General features: G+C 42.5%; 1 protein-coding gene across 1 annotated transcript in view; it reads right to left on the reverse strand.

Annotated features, from left to right (window-relative positions):
* Positions 1-18702, reverse strand: part of ren (renin) — a 68509-nt gene that overhangs the window by 30612 nt on the left and 19195 nt on the right. Inside the window, exons 4-6 of the mRNA XM_063066442.1 lie at positions 15483-15601; positions 9216-9412; positions 4870-4992 (exon numbers count right to left, since the gene is read on the reverse strand). Coding sequence (XP_062922512.1) covers positions 4870-4992; positions 9216-9412; positions 15483-15601 — 439 coding nt within the window. The remainder of the gene's footprint in view (positions 1-4869; positions 4993-9215; positions 9413-15482; positions 15602-18702) is intronic.

The following is an 18702-nucleotide window of genomic DNA, read 5'->3' on the forward strand; positions in this document are numbered from 1 at the left end:
GAAATAGATAAAGAACAATGTGGTTTTGTGAAAGACAAAGGTACAAGAAACACAATATTGATGTTAAGGATGCTATCAGAATAAGCTATTCAAATGCAAAAAGATTCGTTTGTTTTATTGACTACACAAAAGTATTTGATAAAGTGAAGCACAATAAGTTATTTGAAATATTACAGAAAACTCTAGATCTAGATTTGAAAGACCTCTGCCTAATCAGAAACCTGTACTGGGAACAAACTACCGCTGTAAGAATAGATGGAGAAGTGAGTCAGTTTATGAAAATCAAGAGAAGCATTAGACAAGGGTGTGTTTTCTCCCCTGATTTATTTAATGTGTACAGTGAAACAATAGTACAAAAAATAAGAGAAATCTTGGGAACCAAAGTTGGCAGTGAAAATATCAATAATTTCAGATATGCAGATGACACTGTGTTAATTGCAAGTACAGAAGAAGAACTACAAAACTTAATTGATATAATTGTTGAAGAAAGTGCAAAAATGGGTCTATCTATCAAGTGGAAAAAGACAATGTCTGGTGATATCTGAAAAGAAGGAGAATCCTATCTGCAGGCTGAGAATAAATGGGGAAGACATAAAACAAGTACAGAACTTTTGCTACTTAGGAAGCTGGGTGACATCAGGTGGCAGGTGCGACTTGGACATCAAAAGAAGAATAGGGATGGCAAAAGACACCTTTACGAGAATGAAGAGTATACTGACCAATACTAAACTAGGCATGACAACCCGCCTCAGAGTACTGAAATGTTACGTTTATCCAGTTATATTATATGGCTCAGAATGTTGGACAATACCTAGTAACATGAGGAAATGAATTGTAGCAGCAGAGATGTGGTTTTTGAGGAGGATGCAAAGAATATCATGGACGAAATGTATATCTAAAGAGGATGTCATGAACAGAGCAAATACAAAAAGAGAAATAATGTATGAGATCATGAAAAGGCAACGTAACTTCATTGGACATGTGATGAGGAAAGAGGAGTTAGAATGCATGGTAATTATGGGAAAGATTGACGGGAAGAAAGCAAGAGGAAGACAAAGACAAATGATGATGGAGACAGCAGCCAGAGAACTGGAAATGTATACCAATGAATTGATCCACTTGACCCGAAACAGGAGTGTGTGGGCCATGGCAGTCAAAGCTCAAACTGGGCATGGCACCTAATGATGATGATGATCTCCTATCCTTACTTGCTCGTCTTTACGTGATTCCTAACCGATGCAGCCATGTGGATGTACCTTCTGGTGGCCACTGAAAAGGCCCAGCCTGCATTTTAGTTCATGAGTGTTAAGATAAATAATACAGTATTGCGCAAAGGTCTTAGGTATATACATATATATATAGGGCTAGGGTGCCTAAGACTTTTGCACAGTCCTGTATTCGCCAACATGGAGTGGAGAGTGAGTATGTAAATCGGGCAGGAGAAAAGATTCAAGATTCACAGTACATTATTATTGAAGTATGTATAAATTATACAACATTCAGATTTGCCTGCTTACAGGCAGCCTCAAAGCAAGAAACCCGAACAAACACAATTTAAAAACATTAAAGACCCACTCCCATTGTGCAGAGAAAGGGAAAAAAAACACAAATCATGCAAACATAGAAGCGGGCAACAATGTGGTGGGAATGGTGAGGGTGGAGCGCCAGGGGAGGGGCAAGGGACAGGTGGCAGAGGAGGAGTGCCAGGAGCGGAGTGGGGGGGTTGTACGGGGTACAGACACACCCAGCCCAGAGACACCAGGCAAGGTCTGATTCCAAACAATGGGTTTATTGATCATCACAGAATACTCTTTGCTGCTTCCCACTCCCTCCCCCTTTTCCCACACATGACTCCCCTCTCCTTGTCCTCTTCCCACTCTCAGTCCACAATAGAGACCCATATCGGAACCAGGTTTATCATCACTCACATATGTTATGGAAATTGTTTTTTCTTTCCGGCAGCAGTACAGTGCAATATATAAAACTACTACAGCACAGTGCAAAAGTCTTAGGAACCCTAGCTAGACATACGTCCCTAAGACTTTTGCACAGTCCTGTATATGTTAGCTTTGCCAGCTACAGTTTGAAAATTAGTGGGAAAGATCATACTTGAACTCCAGATTGCAGATTCCACATGGATTCTTTCAAATCTGCAAAGTCGATCTGGATGAATAGTGGGACATATGCCCATCTCTGCTCTCCAAGTAGGTGAGAAGATTTGGACATTAAGTTGATGCCTTCATCGGGCAGAAGTTGCAGAAACAATCCCTTCAGTCTGTGCATGGTCCACATCCCTCCGCTCCCTGTATATTCATGTGCCTATCTAATGATCAGTTTTACTTGTTACACGTGCATCAAAACATCAAAACATACAATTCAATGAAGTCCATCATTTGCATTGACAACCAACACAGTCTGAGGATATGCTGGGGGCAGAACACACTTCCAGTGGCAGCCCAAACGTTTTTGGAATGTGGGGCAAAACCAGAGCACCCGTAAAAATTTGTATTTGCATTTGAGTTTGAATTTGAATTTATTTAGATCTTACATCTGTCCCACAATGTGGGGGACTAAAAATTTTTGTGTCATGACTCCGTTGCAATCTACAGACATGTGAACTTACAAGTTTAAAGGCTTGTAGAAAGAAGCTGTCCCGTAGCCTGGGGGACCTGGCTTTAACGCGGTAGTACCGTTTGCCAGACGGAAGCAGCTGAAACAGTCTATGTTTGGGGTGACTGGTGTCCCTGATGATCTTCCAGCCCTCCTTTCTGCACCTGCTGCGGTGAATGTCCTCGATGGAGGGAAGTTCACATCCCAGATGTGCTGGGCTGTCCGTACCACTCTCTGCAGCGCCCAGCGATTAAGGTTGGTGCAGTTCCAGTACCAGGTGGTGATACAGCCAGTCAGGATGCTGTCAATGATGCCCTTGTAGAAGGTATTGAGGACTTGGGGGCTCATGCCAAAACCCACCATACAGAGAGTGGCAAGAATAGAACCCTGATCTTACGATTACTGGTGCCGTAAAGCGTAATACTGACTGCTATGCTACCATGGCCCTCCCCTTGAATGCTAGTATCATATCTGCTTCCACCACTATTCTGACAATGCCATCTACCATTCTTTGCGTTAAAAAACTTATCCTGCACAACTCCTTTGTAATTTACTCTTCTCACCTAAAGTTATGCCCTTTAAACTATGAGATTTCAAACCTGGGAAAAAGAGATTCTGGCTATCTATTGTATCTATGTCTCAAAAAGGTGGCATCTATTATTAACGACCCTCACCAGCCAGGACATGCCCTCTTCTCATTGCTACCATCAGGGAGGAGGTACAGGAGCCTGAAGACACACACTGACTGTTTTATGAACAGCCTCTTCCTCTCTGCCATCAGATTTCTGAACAGTCCATGAAGCCACGAACATTACCTCACCATCGTGCTCCCTTTTTGCACTACTTAATTATTTTTTAAATATTTCTTATTGTAACATAGTATTTTTTTAAGTATTGCACTGTACTGCTGCTGCAAAACAACAAACTTCATGAAATATTGTGGTAAACCATATATATATAGGTTGTAACTGGGTTACCTGTCTGGACACACCCCTCTGCTGACTGCCCCTGTGGCTCCTCCCACAGACCCCCAAATAAAGGCGATCGTGCCACTGCTCCTCCCTCAGTCCGGGGCAGATACTCAGCATGGACGTTGGTCCATTTACTGTTAATAAAAGCCTTTCAGTATTTACTCTACTTCCAGTCTTTTGGAGTAATTGATAGTGCATCACATATGTCAGTGATAATAAACCTGATTCCAGTTCGAAAAGCGGGATGTGAAGAAAAGCTTTGTCATGCAGGAAACAACACACACAAAATGCCAGGGGAACTCAGCAGCAGGAGAGGAATAAACAGTCAACGTCTCGGGCCAACAGCCTTCGTCAGGACTCAAGGCTTCCAGCATCTACAGAATCTTTTTGTGTGTGTTATTAGCGCAGGAAGTACCTGTGATCTAGTACTCACAGTGACAGCACAGTCAGCGATGGTTTTCAAGAGGGCATGGGGTAGACTCCAGGGGTAAAATAATTATCAGGGCTACGTATTGAGAATGGGGTGGATGAGGATGACTGGTTTGCTCTGGTAAGAGACTTTATTGATGGGTCTATGCTATAAAAGATCTACAGATCTGTTCCGTATTGCTGGAAAGGCTCACTAAGGTCTGAAGCAGGGAGACACTTACAGAGACTGTAAGGACAAAAGCCATTATCTGATGAAGGATTATCAATTGGTTCAATGGATTGAATGGGTGAGAGCTTCAAGGATTTTATTATATTATACAGGTTTAAAAAGGGAAAGGCATATCGTCTACAGTTATTTCCTTCCTCCATAAATGCCTTTATAACTAGAGAAAAACATAATTTTAGCATAATTGGAATGTCACTGTAGTGTAGCGGGTTAGCATAATGCTATTACATGCCAGGGACCCAGATTCAACTTCTGACGCTGTCTGTAAGGAGTTAGTACATTCTACCCGTGTCTGAGTGGGTTTCCTCTGGGTGCTCCATTTTCCTCCCACATTCCAAAGACATTCTGGTTAGTGGGCTAATTGGTCCTATGGGCGTAACTGGGTGATGCAGGCTGTCTGGGCTGGAAGGGCCTATTATCGTGCTGCATCTCTAAATGAAAATAACCAATGCCGTCTGAGGCACATGATCCATTCTGACTAAGTTACGCGGTCGGTTAAACAAAAGAGTTACAAAGTTAAAAGTCAAAGTTAGAGACTTGTAAATATAAACCTTCTTTCCTTTGAGAAATTGCGTCGTTTGATTGTTAACTACACAGAAAGATGTGAGTACAGACTCCTGGTGTGTGGCTCACCCTTTAATCCTGATTTGCCAGTGACCTGCCTTGATCAGCTCCTGATAGTGGAACTCTCCAGTGTAATAGGAAGGGTCAGTGCCCCCCAGGATAACCTCGCCGCCTGGAGTCTCGTGGGAATCTCTGCGTGAATCAAGAGCACAGACAAAGTTAATAAAAACCCGCGAGGTAACAGGAAAGAAGGAACCAAGGAAAAGGTGGAGAGGGGTGAAGGAAATCTTAGAACATAGAACATACATCACACAACAGACCTTTCGGCCCACAGATTAATCTAACCCTTCCCTCCGATATGGCCCTCCATTTTTCGGTTATCTAAGTGCCTACTTAAGAGTTTCTAAAATACCCCTAATGTATCTGCCTCTACCACCAGCCCTCACATAAGTTCCACGCACCTACCAGTCTCTGTGTAAAAAAACTTGCCTCCGCTATCCCTCCAGTGCTTTCTTCAGCCACCTTAAGATGATGCCTCCTTCACTAGTCAATTCTGCTCTGGGAAAAAGTCTCTGGTTACCCAGCCGATCTATGCCTCTTAACATCTGTATCAACGTATCCCACAAAATCAACCTCTTCACTTAGGATGGCATCTGGTCAATCATTCTGTGACTGTCCAGGGCGAGCCATTAAGTTGACCAAAATACACAGAATAATATCTGATTTAGGTAATACAGGTGTAACTCTTAGACATAACCCTAAAGGTTTTAGCACAGTCATAGAATGATAGAGTACAGAAACCAGCCCTTTGGCCCATCTAGTCCATGCTAGACTGTTATTCTGTCTCATACAAAGAACTCACACTTGGAGAGTCGCCCTCCATACCCCTCCCATCCATTTACTTTACACTGGGGTCCTGATGAAGGGTTCTGGCCCAAAACGATGATTGTTTATTCCTCTCCATAGATGCTGCCTGACCTGTTGAATTCTCAGCATTTTGTGTGAGTGATGCTCTGGAATTTCAGCATCTGCAGGATCTCTTGTGTTTATGTACTTAACCAAACTTCTCTTAAACGTTGCAATTGAACTCGTATTCCCCCGCTTCCACTGGCACACCAACACAACCCTCTGAGTAAATAAGTTTCCTTTCGGGTTCCCTTTAAATATTTCACCTCTCACCCTTAACCTACAACCTTCAGTTCTAATCTTACACAACCTCAGTGGAAAAATCCTCCTTGCATTTATCTTATGTATGCCCCTTAATTTTAGTATGCGTCTATCAAATCTCTGCTCATTCTCCAGAGAATAAAGCCCTCACCTATTCAAACTTTCCTGATAATTCAGGTCCTCAAATTCGGACAAGATCCTCGTAAGATTTCTCTGTACTCTTTCAGTCTTATATGACCTCCAGTCACCCCTTTCCCAAAGACGATAATGGACACCGCCCTCATGGCTGCTGACTTCAAATGCTGAATGGGTACCGACCAGGTTCAAACTTCAAAGTAAATTTAATATCAAAGTAAATATACCTCACCATATGCAACCCTAAGATTCATTTTCTTGTGGTCTTTCACAGTCGAGTAAGAAAATACAATAGAATCAATGAAAAACTCATTCTTGGGTGATAAAAATTAAAAATCATTCAAGCATCCTAATTTTTCTATTATCTCTTTTTATAATTATAACAGTAAACAATGGACTTTTATGTGTTCGGCGGGAGGAGAAGATGGCAGCTCTCCGGTGAAAATGATATTGTATCTGTTAAATAGGGGCCGTGGACAATTCTGATTTGATGGAGACAGACGCGAAAGCACAGAGGAACATCTGGAGAAATTTCTGAAACGCCCATTCGCTGCTGTCGTTACTGTGTGGTCATGAATCTTTTGGAGGTAGGCCTCTAAACCCCCGGCCTTGCCTGCTTTTGGCGACCGAGAAGGAGGTTGAATCGTTCGGACAGAGATGGTGCTCAGTACTCGGTGTCGGAGAGCTGATCAGAGCTCGAAGTTTTCAGATGACTCAGAGTCGGATTGTGGTCAGCATGGCAGGGAGAGTTTTTCTTTCCTCTCCCATCTGCATGAGATGTGGGACATTTGAGAAACTTTGAACTTTACTGTGTTCACGGACTTCTTCATCAAGTTATGGTATTGTTACACTGTTTGTAACCATATGTTATAATTATGTGGTTTTGTCAGTTTTTTCAGTCTTGGTCTGTCCTGTGTTTTGTGATATCACACTGGAGGAAATAATGTATCATTTCTTAATGCATGCATTACTAAATGACAATAAAAGAGGACTGCGTGTCCTCATAATCATAGTAGTGATCACGGAGATTTGGTTACTGATGCTGGGCAACAGGTAGGGAAAATAGAGAATTGCTTTTTATTAGTTTCAACATGGGAATCTTCTTGTTCACAGCACTGAAACTCACACTAATCGATTTATGGTTGAATAAGCGCATCTCTGATCTAAAAGCAATGAAGCTCATTCCTTGCTTCTGCTTCTTGCATGACTTCACCCTCAGCTTGCATGCCTTTGCATCTCACACGCTAGCCTCCCGGACGTGCCGTCCAATGCTCACGTTGGTCTATCAACCTGCCTCCTCTCTACACTGTCCCAAACACAAAGAGATGCTGGAAGTCCAGAGCAACACACCACAAAATGCCGGGGGAGCTCAGCAGGCCAGGCTGCATCTGTGGAAAGGAATAGGGGATCAATGTTTCGGGCAGAGACCGCTCATCAAGCCTCATCCTGTTACAATGAACCCCTCCGTTACCCTAATGCTTGTGACAAGCTCCTCCCCCACTCATCTTTCACATTATCTCTCAATTCCATCTCCTCATTGCTCCATTTCAGTGATATCCCCTCCCCTTTTTCTTAATCCTATTTTTACCATAATTCCAGTATAAACTTATGGAGTCTTACATCACAGAACTGGACTCTTCCGCCCATTTGGTCCATGCCAACCAAGATGCCCATCTAAACTAGTCCCGCTTGCCTACGTTTGGCCCATTTCCCTCTACACCTTTCCTATCTGTGTATCTGTCCAAGTGCCTTTTAAAGATCATAATGTTTAAAGATTAGTTTAATTAGTCACATTGAAACATTCAGCGATATGCACTGTTTCCGTCAAATCAAATCAGCGAGGATTGTTCTGGGCAACATCGTCTCCCTTGCAGCACCAACACAGCGTGCCCATGACTCATTAATCCGAAACGTACATCTTTGGAATGTGGGAAGGCACTGGAGCCCCCGGAGGAAACCCACATGGTCATGGGGAGAATGTATAAACTCCTCAACCGCAGTGGCGGGGTTTGAGCCACGATCTTACAGCTGTAAGATGGCAGTAGTGTATTCCTCCAACTGCTTACAGGTGGTTAATGTTCCTGCTTCAACCATTTCCTCTGGCAGCTCGTTTTATGTTCAGACCACTCTCTGGATGAAAGCGTTGTCCCTCAGGTTCCAATTAAATCTGTCCCCTCTCACCCTAAACTATGGTGTCTAATTCGTTGATTTCCCAATCCTGGGAAATCGATTGTGCCCATCATCCCGGATCACTCATTTGCAGATTGCCTATTTCTCCATGAGCTCAGCTGTTTGTTTAACATTGCATTTTCACTTCCCTTTCATACAACAGGTTGGTATTGGAGATGGGTTTGCTGTGGTATCGTCACATGTACCCAGCCACAGTGAAAAGTTTTTGTTTTGCAAACCACCCAGACAGACCATGTCAAAAACACAAGAGATTCTGCAGATGCTTCGAATCTTGGACAATACACACACATAAAATGCTGGAGGAACTTGGTAGGTCAGGTGGCATCTATGGAGGGGAATAAACAGTTGAAGTTTTGGGCTGAGACCCTTTGCCAGGACTGAAAATGAAGGGGGAAGAAGCCAAAATAAGAAGGTGGGGGGAGGGGAAGAATCATGAGCTGGAATGTGATAGGTGAGACCAGGTGAAGGGGAAGGTGTGTGGATGGGGAGGTGTGGAAAGGTTCAAGCTGGAAGATCATAGCTAGAAGAGGTAAAGGGTTGAAAAAGAAGGAATCTGATAGGAGAGGAGAAAGGACCTCTCCTATTAGATATACATACTGTAACATTGAACTTTCCCCAAAGATACCCCTGAACGCTACCCTTCATTTCCTGATCTCTTTAACCCCAAATGCCCTGACACGTTATCCTTCCCCTAAAAATCTACTCAGTTAAGACCCTGTTGCCAAAGAATAGAAGACCCCACCTACCAAGACACTATCCTGCCAAGACTTACTGCAACTTGCCATATCTCAAAATGATGTCACTTTATCCTCCCGCTATGAAATTTCTCTCAACGTCTCCCTTCTTCACATTACACACCACACCAGATCCTGTTATTCGTCCCCACCTCCCTGTTAAGCTGATCAGGAAGTGGGTGGTCCCACCTGTTGTAATAAACAGAGAAGACGTCTTCACTGAGGACATGTTGGTCCAGGATTCTTTCAAACACTGGTTTGATGTCATCGATGGCAATGGTCCTGAATCCCAGCCCCAGGACACCATCAAACTTGGCGAAGATGAAAGGTATCGCAGGCAACGAGGTGGCCTCGGCAAAAAGCTGGATAACTGGGATATTGGCCACCTACCAAACAAAAGAAAGCGATCTTTTGAGGTCAAAGGCCAAGTCGGGTTTTTTTGGCAGATGCCCAAGTGAATGCACACACAGGCACAGTGAAAAGCTTCCCTGCAACAGCATCACAGGTAAATGGCATCAGATTAGCTGCGTTCACAAGAAAAGCATAAATTAAACATAAATGCACACATTTTGTACAAGAAAGAACACAATTAGAACAAAAAAATACGTAATAGTACAAAGTGATCAAAGTGGTCATAGAGCGGTTAAACTGCAGTGATTAGGGTGGTGCCAGTTGGTTCAAGAAGGCAGTTAGCTGGTCTTCAGCCTGGTGGAGTGGGACTTTGAGTTTCTGTAACTCCTGCCCAAAGGTAACTGTGAGAACCCTGAGAACCTGGCATGGCCTGGATGGCAGGGTTTAGAAGAATGAGAGGTGACCTTATTGAAACAGCTATGATTATTAAAGGGATTCAAAGTTCAAAGTAAGTTTATTATCAAAGTACATATATGTTACCACATTCAATCCTGAGATTCATTTTCTTGTGGGCATATTTAATAAATCCAATAACCATAATACAATGATGAAAGGCAGCACCCAACAAGGAGGACAACCAGCGTGCAAAAGACAACAAACTGCGCAAATACAAAATAAATAATAAATAAACAAACAAACAGTCAGATAGATAGATAGATACCGAGAACAAGAGATGAAGATGAAGAATCCTTAAAAATGAGTCCATAGTGTTGGAAACCCTATAATACCTTCTTATAGGATTTGTATTTTTTAACAAACTCGTGTAGTTTTTGCACTCACTGGCAGAAAGCAGTATAGTAGCTAAACTAACGATTTAGCTTTCTCAATTTTATTTCTCATTTTTCTCGTTTTTCATTGGCTAAGTATTAGCACATTACCTATATAATGTAATTGTTTTAATTATGTAGCCTATTAACTAATTTATCACTAACTAAGGAATTTCCTTTGTCTTATCTATAAAAGTTTCAGATTTTTCAGAAGCGCCATCTTTATTCCTTTGTCATTCCCCTCTTGGCATAGTTTCTCAGTTCTTCATTTAGTTTGCTAAATATTTGTATGTTTGTTTCTACTCTAAATTATTTTTCATCATTAAGACTGCTCACCACTTTTGACTCCTGGAAGAATCCTAAGGATCAGAGATCCAACAATAGGTTGTGATGGGGCTAGTAAAGTTGAATGAAGATCCTGATGGCTGACGGGTAGTAACTGTTCCTAAAACTGGTGGTGTGAGTCCTGAGGCTCCTGTACCTTCTTCCTGATGGCAGCAGTGAGAAGAGAGCATGACATGGATGGTGAGGATTTCTAATTTCCTGTGACAATGCTCCATGTAGATGTGCTTGACGTTGAAGAGGGCTGTACCCATGATGGACTAGGCTGTATCCATTACTTTTTGTAGGATTTTCTGTTCAAGAGCATCGGTGTTTCCATAGTAGGCTGAGATGCAGCCAGTCAATATACTGTCCACAACACATCTGTGGAAGTTTGTCAAAGTTTTCGATGTCATGTTGTATGTTTGCAAACTCCTAAGGAAGTGAAGACACAGCCATGTTTTCTTTGTAATTGCACTTACGTGTTGGGCCCAGGACAGGTCCTCTGAGATGAGGAATTGAAAGTTGCTGACCATCTTCACCTCTGGTACTCCAGTGAGGGCAAGCTCATTGACCTCCAGTTTCTTCCTCTTGAAGTCAATAATCAGCTCCTTAGTCTTGCTGACATTGATTGAGAGGCTATTGTGTGGTAGCAGTCAGACAGATTTCAATCTCCCTCCTGTATGCTACTTCATCACCACCTTTCATTCAGCCAGCAAAAGTGGTTGTCATCAGCAAACTTGAATATGGCATTGGAGCTATGTTTAGCCACACAATCATTAATACAAAGTGAGTAGAGCAGGGGGCTAAGCACACAGCCTTGTGGTGCACCTATGCTGATGGAGACCGTAGAGGAGATGTTGTTGCTAATCTGAACTGATTCAGATCTACAAGTGAGGAAATCAAGGATCCAATTGCATATGAAGGTATTGAGGCCAAGGTCTTGAAGCTTATTGATTTGTTTTGAGGGGATGATAGAATTGAATGCTGAGCCGTAGTCGATAAAGAGCAATTGATATATGCACCTTTGCTCTCCAAGTGTTCCAGCCTTGAATGAAGAGCTAATAAGATGGCACCTGCTGTGGACCTGTTGTGCCGGTAGGCAAATTGTAGGTGGGTGTTTTATTTATTTAGAGATACAGCATGGTACCAGGCCCTTCTGGACCAACAAGTTCACACCACCCAGTTACAGCCATGTGACCAATTAACCTAATAATTCTACGTCTTTGGAATCTGTGAGGAAACCAGAACAACTGGAAGATACCCAGGTGGTAATGGGGAGAACGTATGAAGTCCTTACAGACAGTGGTGGGAATTGAACCCAGGTCACTGACACTGTCATAACATCACACTAACTGCTGCTCTAGTATATAGTTTCTATATAATTTCATAAGACTATAAGGCATAGGTGGGCACGTGGCCAAGTGGTTAAGGCATTGGACTAGCGACCTGAAGGCCATGAGTTCGAGCCCCAGCCAAGGGAATGTGTTGTGTCCTTGAGCAAGGTACTTAATCACACATTGCTCTGCGATGACACATTGCTCTGTGGTGCCAAGCTGTATGGGTCCTAATGCCTTTCCCTTGGACAACATTGGTGTCGTGGAGAGGGGAGACTTGCAGCATGGGCAACTGCTGGTCTTCCATACAACCTTGCCCAGGCCTGCGCCCTGGAGAGTGAAGACTTTCCAGGTGCAGATCCATGGTCTCGCAAGACTAACGGATGCCTTATATAAGGTATAGGAGCAGAATTAGGCCGTATGGCCCACAGTATTTCCCCCGCCATTTCATCATGGCTGATTTGTTGTCCCTCTCAACCACACTCCCCTGGCTTCTCCCCATAACCTCTGCCACCCTGATTAATCAAGAACCTATCAACATGCACCTTAAATATACCCAAATACTTGGCCTGCACAGCCAACTGTGACGATGAATTGCACGGATTCACCACTTTCTGGCTAAAGAAATTTTGTCCATCTCTGTTTTAAATGGACAGCATTCAATTTTGAGGCTGTTCCCTCTGGTCTTAAACTCCCCCACTATAGGAAACATCCTTCCAATGTCCCACTCCATCCAGACTTTTCAATGTTCAATAGGTTTCAATGAGATCTCCCCCCGCCCATTCTTCTAAACTCCAGCGAGTACAGGCCAAGAGCCATTAAAATCTCCTCATATGTTAACCCATATATGTTTCCATGTGTAGTACACAGTTCCCACTTACACTGGCTGGAGATTCTAATCATAATCTCAGCACGAAATGGAGCTGGGAAGAAAGTTCATCCCTCAGGGATCCTTATTTTGTCAGGGCATGAAGGGATATGGGGAGAAGGGAGGAGACTGGGGCTGAGAGGGAAAATAGTTCAGCCATAATGAAATGGTGGAGCATAACTGATGGTCTTATGGAACAGTAGATCTCAGGAATTTTCTACCTCAGTTTCTGTGGGGGTGGAGTCAGATTGAAAATCAAAATCTAAACAGAAAATCAATGTACTGTAGGTCATTCATCTGAAATGCTTGTTATATTTCTCTCTCTACACAAGGGCCAGCCAACCTGCTTAGTATTTCCTGTAGGAGATGCCTTAACCTCAGTCTTTAAATGACTCTGTTTTCTGCTTTTGTAAGATGGAGGTTAGGTTGTTTTGTGTCCACTGAGGATTTGCCCTTGAAGAGAAAATCCTAGAAAAATTAGTGGATACAGCCCTGTCCATCACGAGTAAAGTCCTCCCCGCCATTGAGCACATCCATATGGAGCGGTGTTGCAGGAAAGCTGCATCCATCATCAGGGATCCCCATCTCCCAGGACATGTTCTTTTCAGGAAGGAGGTACGGGAGCCTCAGGACTCACACCACCAGGTTCAGGAACCATTATTACCCCTCAACCATCAGCCTCTTGAACCAAGGGGGATAACTTCACTCAACTCATTTGTCCCGTCACCGAAGTGTTCCCACAACTTGTGGATTCACTTTCAAGGACTCTTCATCTCAGGTTCTCAACATTTATTGCTTATTTATTTATTATTATTATTATTATTATTATTATTTTGTATCTGCACAGCTTGTTGTCTGCCCTACTGGGTGTGGTCTTTCATTGACTCTATTATGGCTATTGAACTTATTGAGTATGCCCACATATGTACTCTGATAATTACTTTGTAGTTTGAACTTTTGAATCAAGGATATGGTGACTGGGCAGGAAGTTATTGATGAAGACGGCAAATTATCATTTAACCGATGGAATAGGATCAAAGAGCAGAGAAGCCTACGCCTTTTGCTTCTACGTTGTAATTTTTTGAGCAAGGGTTGGTGGTACTTCAGCCAAGCCCCAGAGGCTAGAGTAGGGACAGGAGCAGAGATACATGAACACTGGTGGGTTCTGGATGAGGAAACTGTTTTGTCTCCAATGTCTGCATTAATATCCCTCCTGTCCCAAGCTGTTCAAAGCTCCTCAAATCCTGTTGTGGACAATGGAGCCATGGACTGGTCAAAGCTGCACATCTAGTCTGGTCCATTTTGCCTGCGTTTGGCTCACATCCCTCTAAAAGTTTCATATCCGATTATCTTTTAAATGCTGTTGTACTCCCATCAACCACGTCCTCATTCCATATACACACCACACTCCCTACAAAGGAATTACCCCTCAAGTCCCTTTTAAATTTGCTCCTCTCCGCTCAGAGTTCTATAGCCTTTACTTTTTGACTCCTTTTCCCAGGGAAAAAGACAGTGTATTTATCGTGTCAAAGCTCCTGTAAGTCCACCCTTGGGTCTCCTAAACTGATGTCCAAGTCTCCGCAGCCTCCCCCAGTAACTCCAGCCCTCAAGTCCTGGAGGCATTCTCGTAAATATTCTGTGTACCCTGTCCAACTTAAATATTCTTTTCACTCTTTCCAGCCTATTCTTTGTGTTAATGTGTCAAAATGATCAAAGTTCAAAGTAAGTTTATTCTTAAAGTACCTATGTGCCACCATATAGGGTACTACCCTGGGATTCATTTTCTTGCAGTCATTCACAGTAGATACAAAGAAACACAATCGAATTAATGACAAACTACACACAAGTAAAGATGGACAATTATTCTGGTTATCAGGAAATAGAGTGACAAGGAGACTTCATAGGGTCATAGAACACTACAGCACAGAAGAAACAAGCCCTTCGGCCCATCAAGTCCATGCCAGACTGTTATTCTGCCAAGTCCCATTGACCCACATGTGGACCGTAGCTCTCCATACACTTATCCAAACCTCTCTTGGATGTTGCATTTGAAACTGAATCCATCACTTCCACCGGCAACTCGTCCCACACTCGCACCACTCTCTGAGTGAAGAAATTCCCCTCAGCTTCCCCTTAAATATTTCAGCTTTCACCCTTAATCCATGACCTCTAGTTGCAGTCTTACTCAAGTTCAATAGAAAAAGCCTGCTTGCATTGACCCCATCTATACTCCTCACAAATTTGTATACATCTATCAAATCTTCTCTCATTCTCCTATGCTCCAGGGAAAAATATGCCAACCTTTCCCTATAACTCAAGATCCTCACTATAAATTATTGTTCTGCTCATGTTCAATATTACAATTCAGATCCCTTTGCACATTAATAGGGCAGTTCTTTTCACTGAAGGACAGATCCTACTGACCAACACCTTCCCTCAGACAGTGGTGCAAGTGTGGAACAAGCTGCCAGTAGAACCTGTAGATGCAGGTTCAATTGTAATATTTAAGAGAAATTTGAATAGTTACATAAATGAGAGGGGTTTGGAGAAACATGGTCCAAGTGCGGGTGGATGGGATTAGGCAGAAGATTAGGTCAACATGGACTAGATGGGCCGAAGGGCCTGTTTCTGGGCCGTGTTCTCTATAACCCTCTACCTCAGTGGTCCCTGGCCACACAGTGAGCAATCCTGAATTAAGAGCATTTGTTAATGATAAATTTAACCTTTACTTTTAAAGATGAATGTTTCTCACCATTACAATATCTTGACTGAGGACTCCTTTGACATTACCAGACCCATAATGAATAGCAAATACTTTTCCATTGGCTTCGTATGTTGTTGATCTAGATGAGTCATATCTGTTATGGGAAACTACAAAGGAACGAACAAGGTGCAAGCTGGTTACTTTCAAGCAATTTAATTATTTTCTCTTTGTTCTAATTTAAAATGTATTGCAATCAGGAGTTTGCCTTTTTCTTTGTTGTAACCAATAAAAACAATAAAAATGAATCGATCCAAAAATATCTCAATAAAGAAAATGCTGCTTATCCCAATCAATAAAACCCTCTGCCAGAGATAAATCTTCAATGTTAAGAATTTGCTGTTCATTTTGCTTTGAGAATGCTGCACGTGACTTTCAGAACACAAGCAAATCACAAGTGTGTGCAATATGCTGGGCAGTGACAGAGGCTCCCTGGCAAAGAATTGTTAAACTTCAATGAGCATCAAAAAATTCCAAATGATGTATATCTGAAACCAAAACAGGAAAAGTTTCAAACAGTCAGCAGATCAGGCAGCGTCTGTGAAAACTGAAACAGTCGACATTTCGGGTCTGGAACCTTTCAGCAGAAGTGGAAGAGAGAAACTGGCAAATTTTAAACGTATTGAGTTTGCACACAATTTTATTATTAGTGAAGATTTAAATGTTATTCTGTTTTATAGAAAAAAAGCAATGGATGCATCTCTTGACATTTCTCTTTTACAACACCCAAAAGTACTTCAAAAATATTCATAAAAATAGAAACAAAGCTCTTGAACAGAACCAAGGAAAATTTATATGCTAGCTTCATGTGAACCCACTATTGGTCTGTAACAACTCACACAAAATGCTGGAGAAACTCAGCATCTATGGAAAAAAGTACAGTTGATGCTTCAGACCGAGACCCTTCGGCAGGACTGGAGAAAAGAAGATGAGGAGTAGATATAAAAGGTTGGGGAGAGGAGAGGGAAACTCAAAGTGATAGATGAAACCGGGAGGGGAAGGGATAAAGTAAAGAGCTGGGAAGTTGATTGGTGAAAGAGATATGGGGCTGGAGAAGGGGGAATCTGATCGGAGAGGACAGAAGGCCATGGAGGAAAGAAAAAGGGGAGGAGCACCAGAGGGAGGTGACGGACAGGCAAGGAGATAAAGTGAGAGAGGGAAAAGGGGATGGGGAGTGGTGAAGGGGTGGGGGCATTACTGGAAGTTTGAGAAATCGATGTTCATGTCACCAGGTTGGAGGCTACCCAGATGGAATATGAGGTGTTGTTCCTCCAACCTGATTGTGGCCTCATAGTGACAGCAGAGGAGACCATGGACTGACGTGTCAAAATGGGAGGTGGAATTAAAATGAAAGGCGACTGGGAGATCACACACCTAGGTGCTCGGTGAAGCAGTCTCCCAATCTATGTCGGGTCTCACTGATATACAGGAGGCCACACCAGGAGCACCAGAGACAGTACATGACCCCAAAAGATTCACAGGTGAAGTGTTGCCTCACCTGGAGGGACTATTTGGGGCCCTGAATGTTGGTGAGGGAGGAGGCTTAGGGGCAGGTGGAGTACTTGGCCTGCTTGCAAGGATAAGTGCCAGGAGGGGGTTGAGTGGGGAGAGATGAATGGACAAGAGAGTCACGTAGGGAGCGATCCCTGCGGAAAGCAGAAAGTGTTGGGGGGGGGGAGGGAAAGATGTGTTTGGTGGTGGGATCCCGTTGGAGATAGCGGAGGTTCTGCAGAATTATGACAGTGGTTCCCTGGCAGAGGATTGTTAAACTTTAATGAACATTTGGTGTGTGTTGCTTGGATTTCCTGCATCTGCAGATTTTCTCTGGTTTGTGATTGGTCTATATCACCATCTAGTGGATAAGATGTGATAATCCTTTAGAAAGTCAGATTACTTGAGACGCTGGAAATCCAGAGTAACACATACAAAATGCTGAAGGAACTCATCAGGCCAGTTAGAATCTATGAAAATGAATAAACAGATGACATTTTGAGCCATGACCCTTCAAAACATTGCCTGTTTATTCCCCTCCATAGATGCCACCTGACCTGCTGAGATTACCTGAACATTTTTGATTTTTTTTTAGCATTCTAGTTCACTTTAGTGATTTGTGATAACAATTGTGTTTAGCAAAAGAAGTTATTTTCAGTTATTAAAAAAAAGCTGAAGCAAATGTGTCAGGTTTTGACTTCCTTAGTAAAGTTCAACAATAAACGATACCCATCCATTCAAAGACCCATTTCATTATTAAACTGAGGTTGTCCCCCATCCTTCCCATCTCAGTCACCATACCCACTAAGGTTTTCTATAACATACTAGCAAACAATTACCATTGATCCAAAAACCTGTGCACAGTATCTGCACTTTTGAAAGTCACATTCTTAAAGTAAAATGAATTTATGAAATATTTTGCGGACATTTTTATTAGCACACAAAAAAAGACATTTAACTATACAGTATCTATGCTGCTGTTAATTGCCTCTTATCCACTAAGGCTAAATCATTCCACTAGTTCATGTCTTTTTCCCCCTATTTCTTGCACTAGTTTTAATTTTGTATTTTTTTTTCTGAGCATCATATTTTGTTGTTTTACATTTTTTTCTGTTTCATCTAATTTTAGAATTGTTTTACTTTAAATGTATTGCACTTTGTCCTTGATGTTGGAATTGGAATTGGTTTATTACTGTGAGTGAGATACAGTGAAAAGCTTGTTTTGCGTGCTGTTTGTACGGATCAGATCATTACACAGTGAACTGCAGTCTTTTTATTTGGAGATACAGCACGGTAACAGGGTCTATCGGCCGCACCCGCCAAGTGACCAATTAACATACTAACCTGTAGATCTTTGGAATGTGGGAGGAAACTGGTGCACTCAGAGGAAACCCACACAATTACGGGGAGAACGTACAAACTCCTTACAAGCAGCAACAGAGTTGAACCTGGATCCCCCTCACTGTACTAGTGTTAGGCAAACCGCTTTTCTACTATGCTACCCTTCGAGACAGAGAATTTAGATTTAAAAGTTAGATTGAGTGATTAAAGTAGAAATAATGAGTGGCTTTGCGGGGAGCTGCTTGCAATGAGTCGTCAAGCTCTGAATCTATCTTGCTAAGACTGATTTCTTTCCTGCTCCGTTATTGCTGGGGTGGATTGGTTCAGTCAGATTCAGGTGTTTCACAAGACATAACAGAGCTAAGGAAATTAAAAGACA

The sequence above is a fragment of the Mobula hypostoma genome, chromosome 13, assembly GCF_963921235.1.
Source record: "Mobula hypostoma chromosome 13, sMobHyp1.1, whole genome shotgun sequence".
NCBI lineage: Eukaryota > Metazoa > Chordata > Chondrichthyes > Myliobatiformes > Myliobatidae > Mobula > Mobula hypostoma.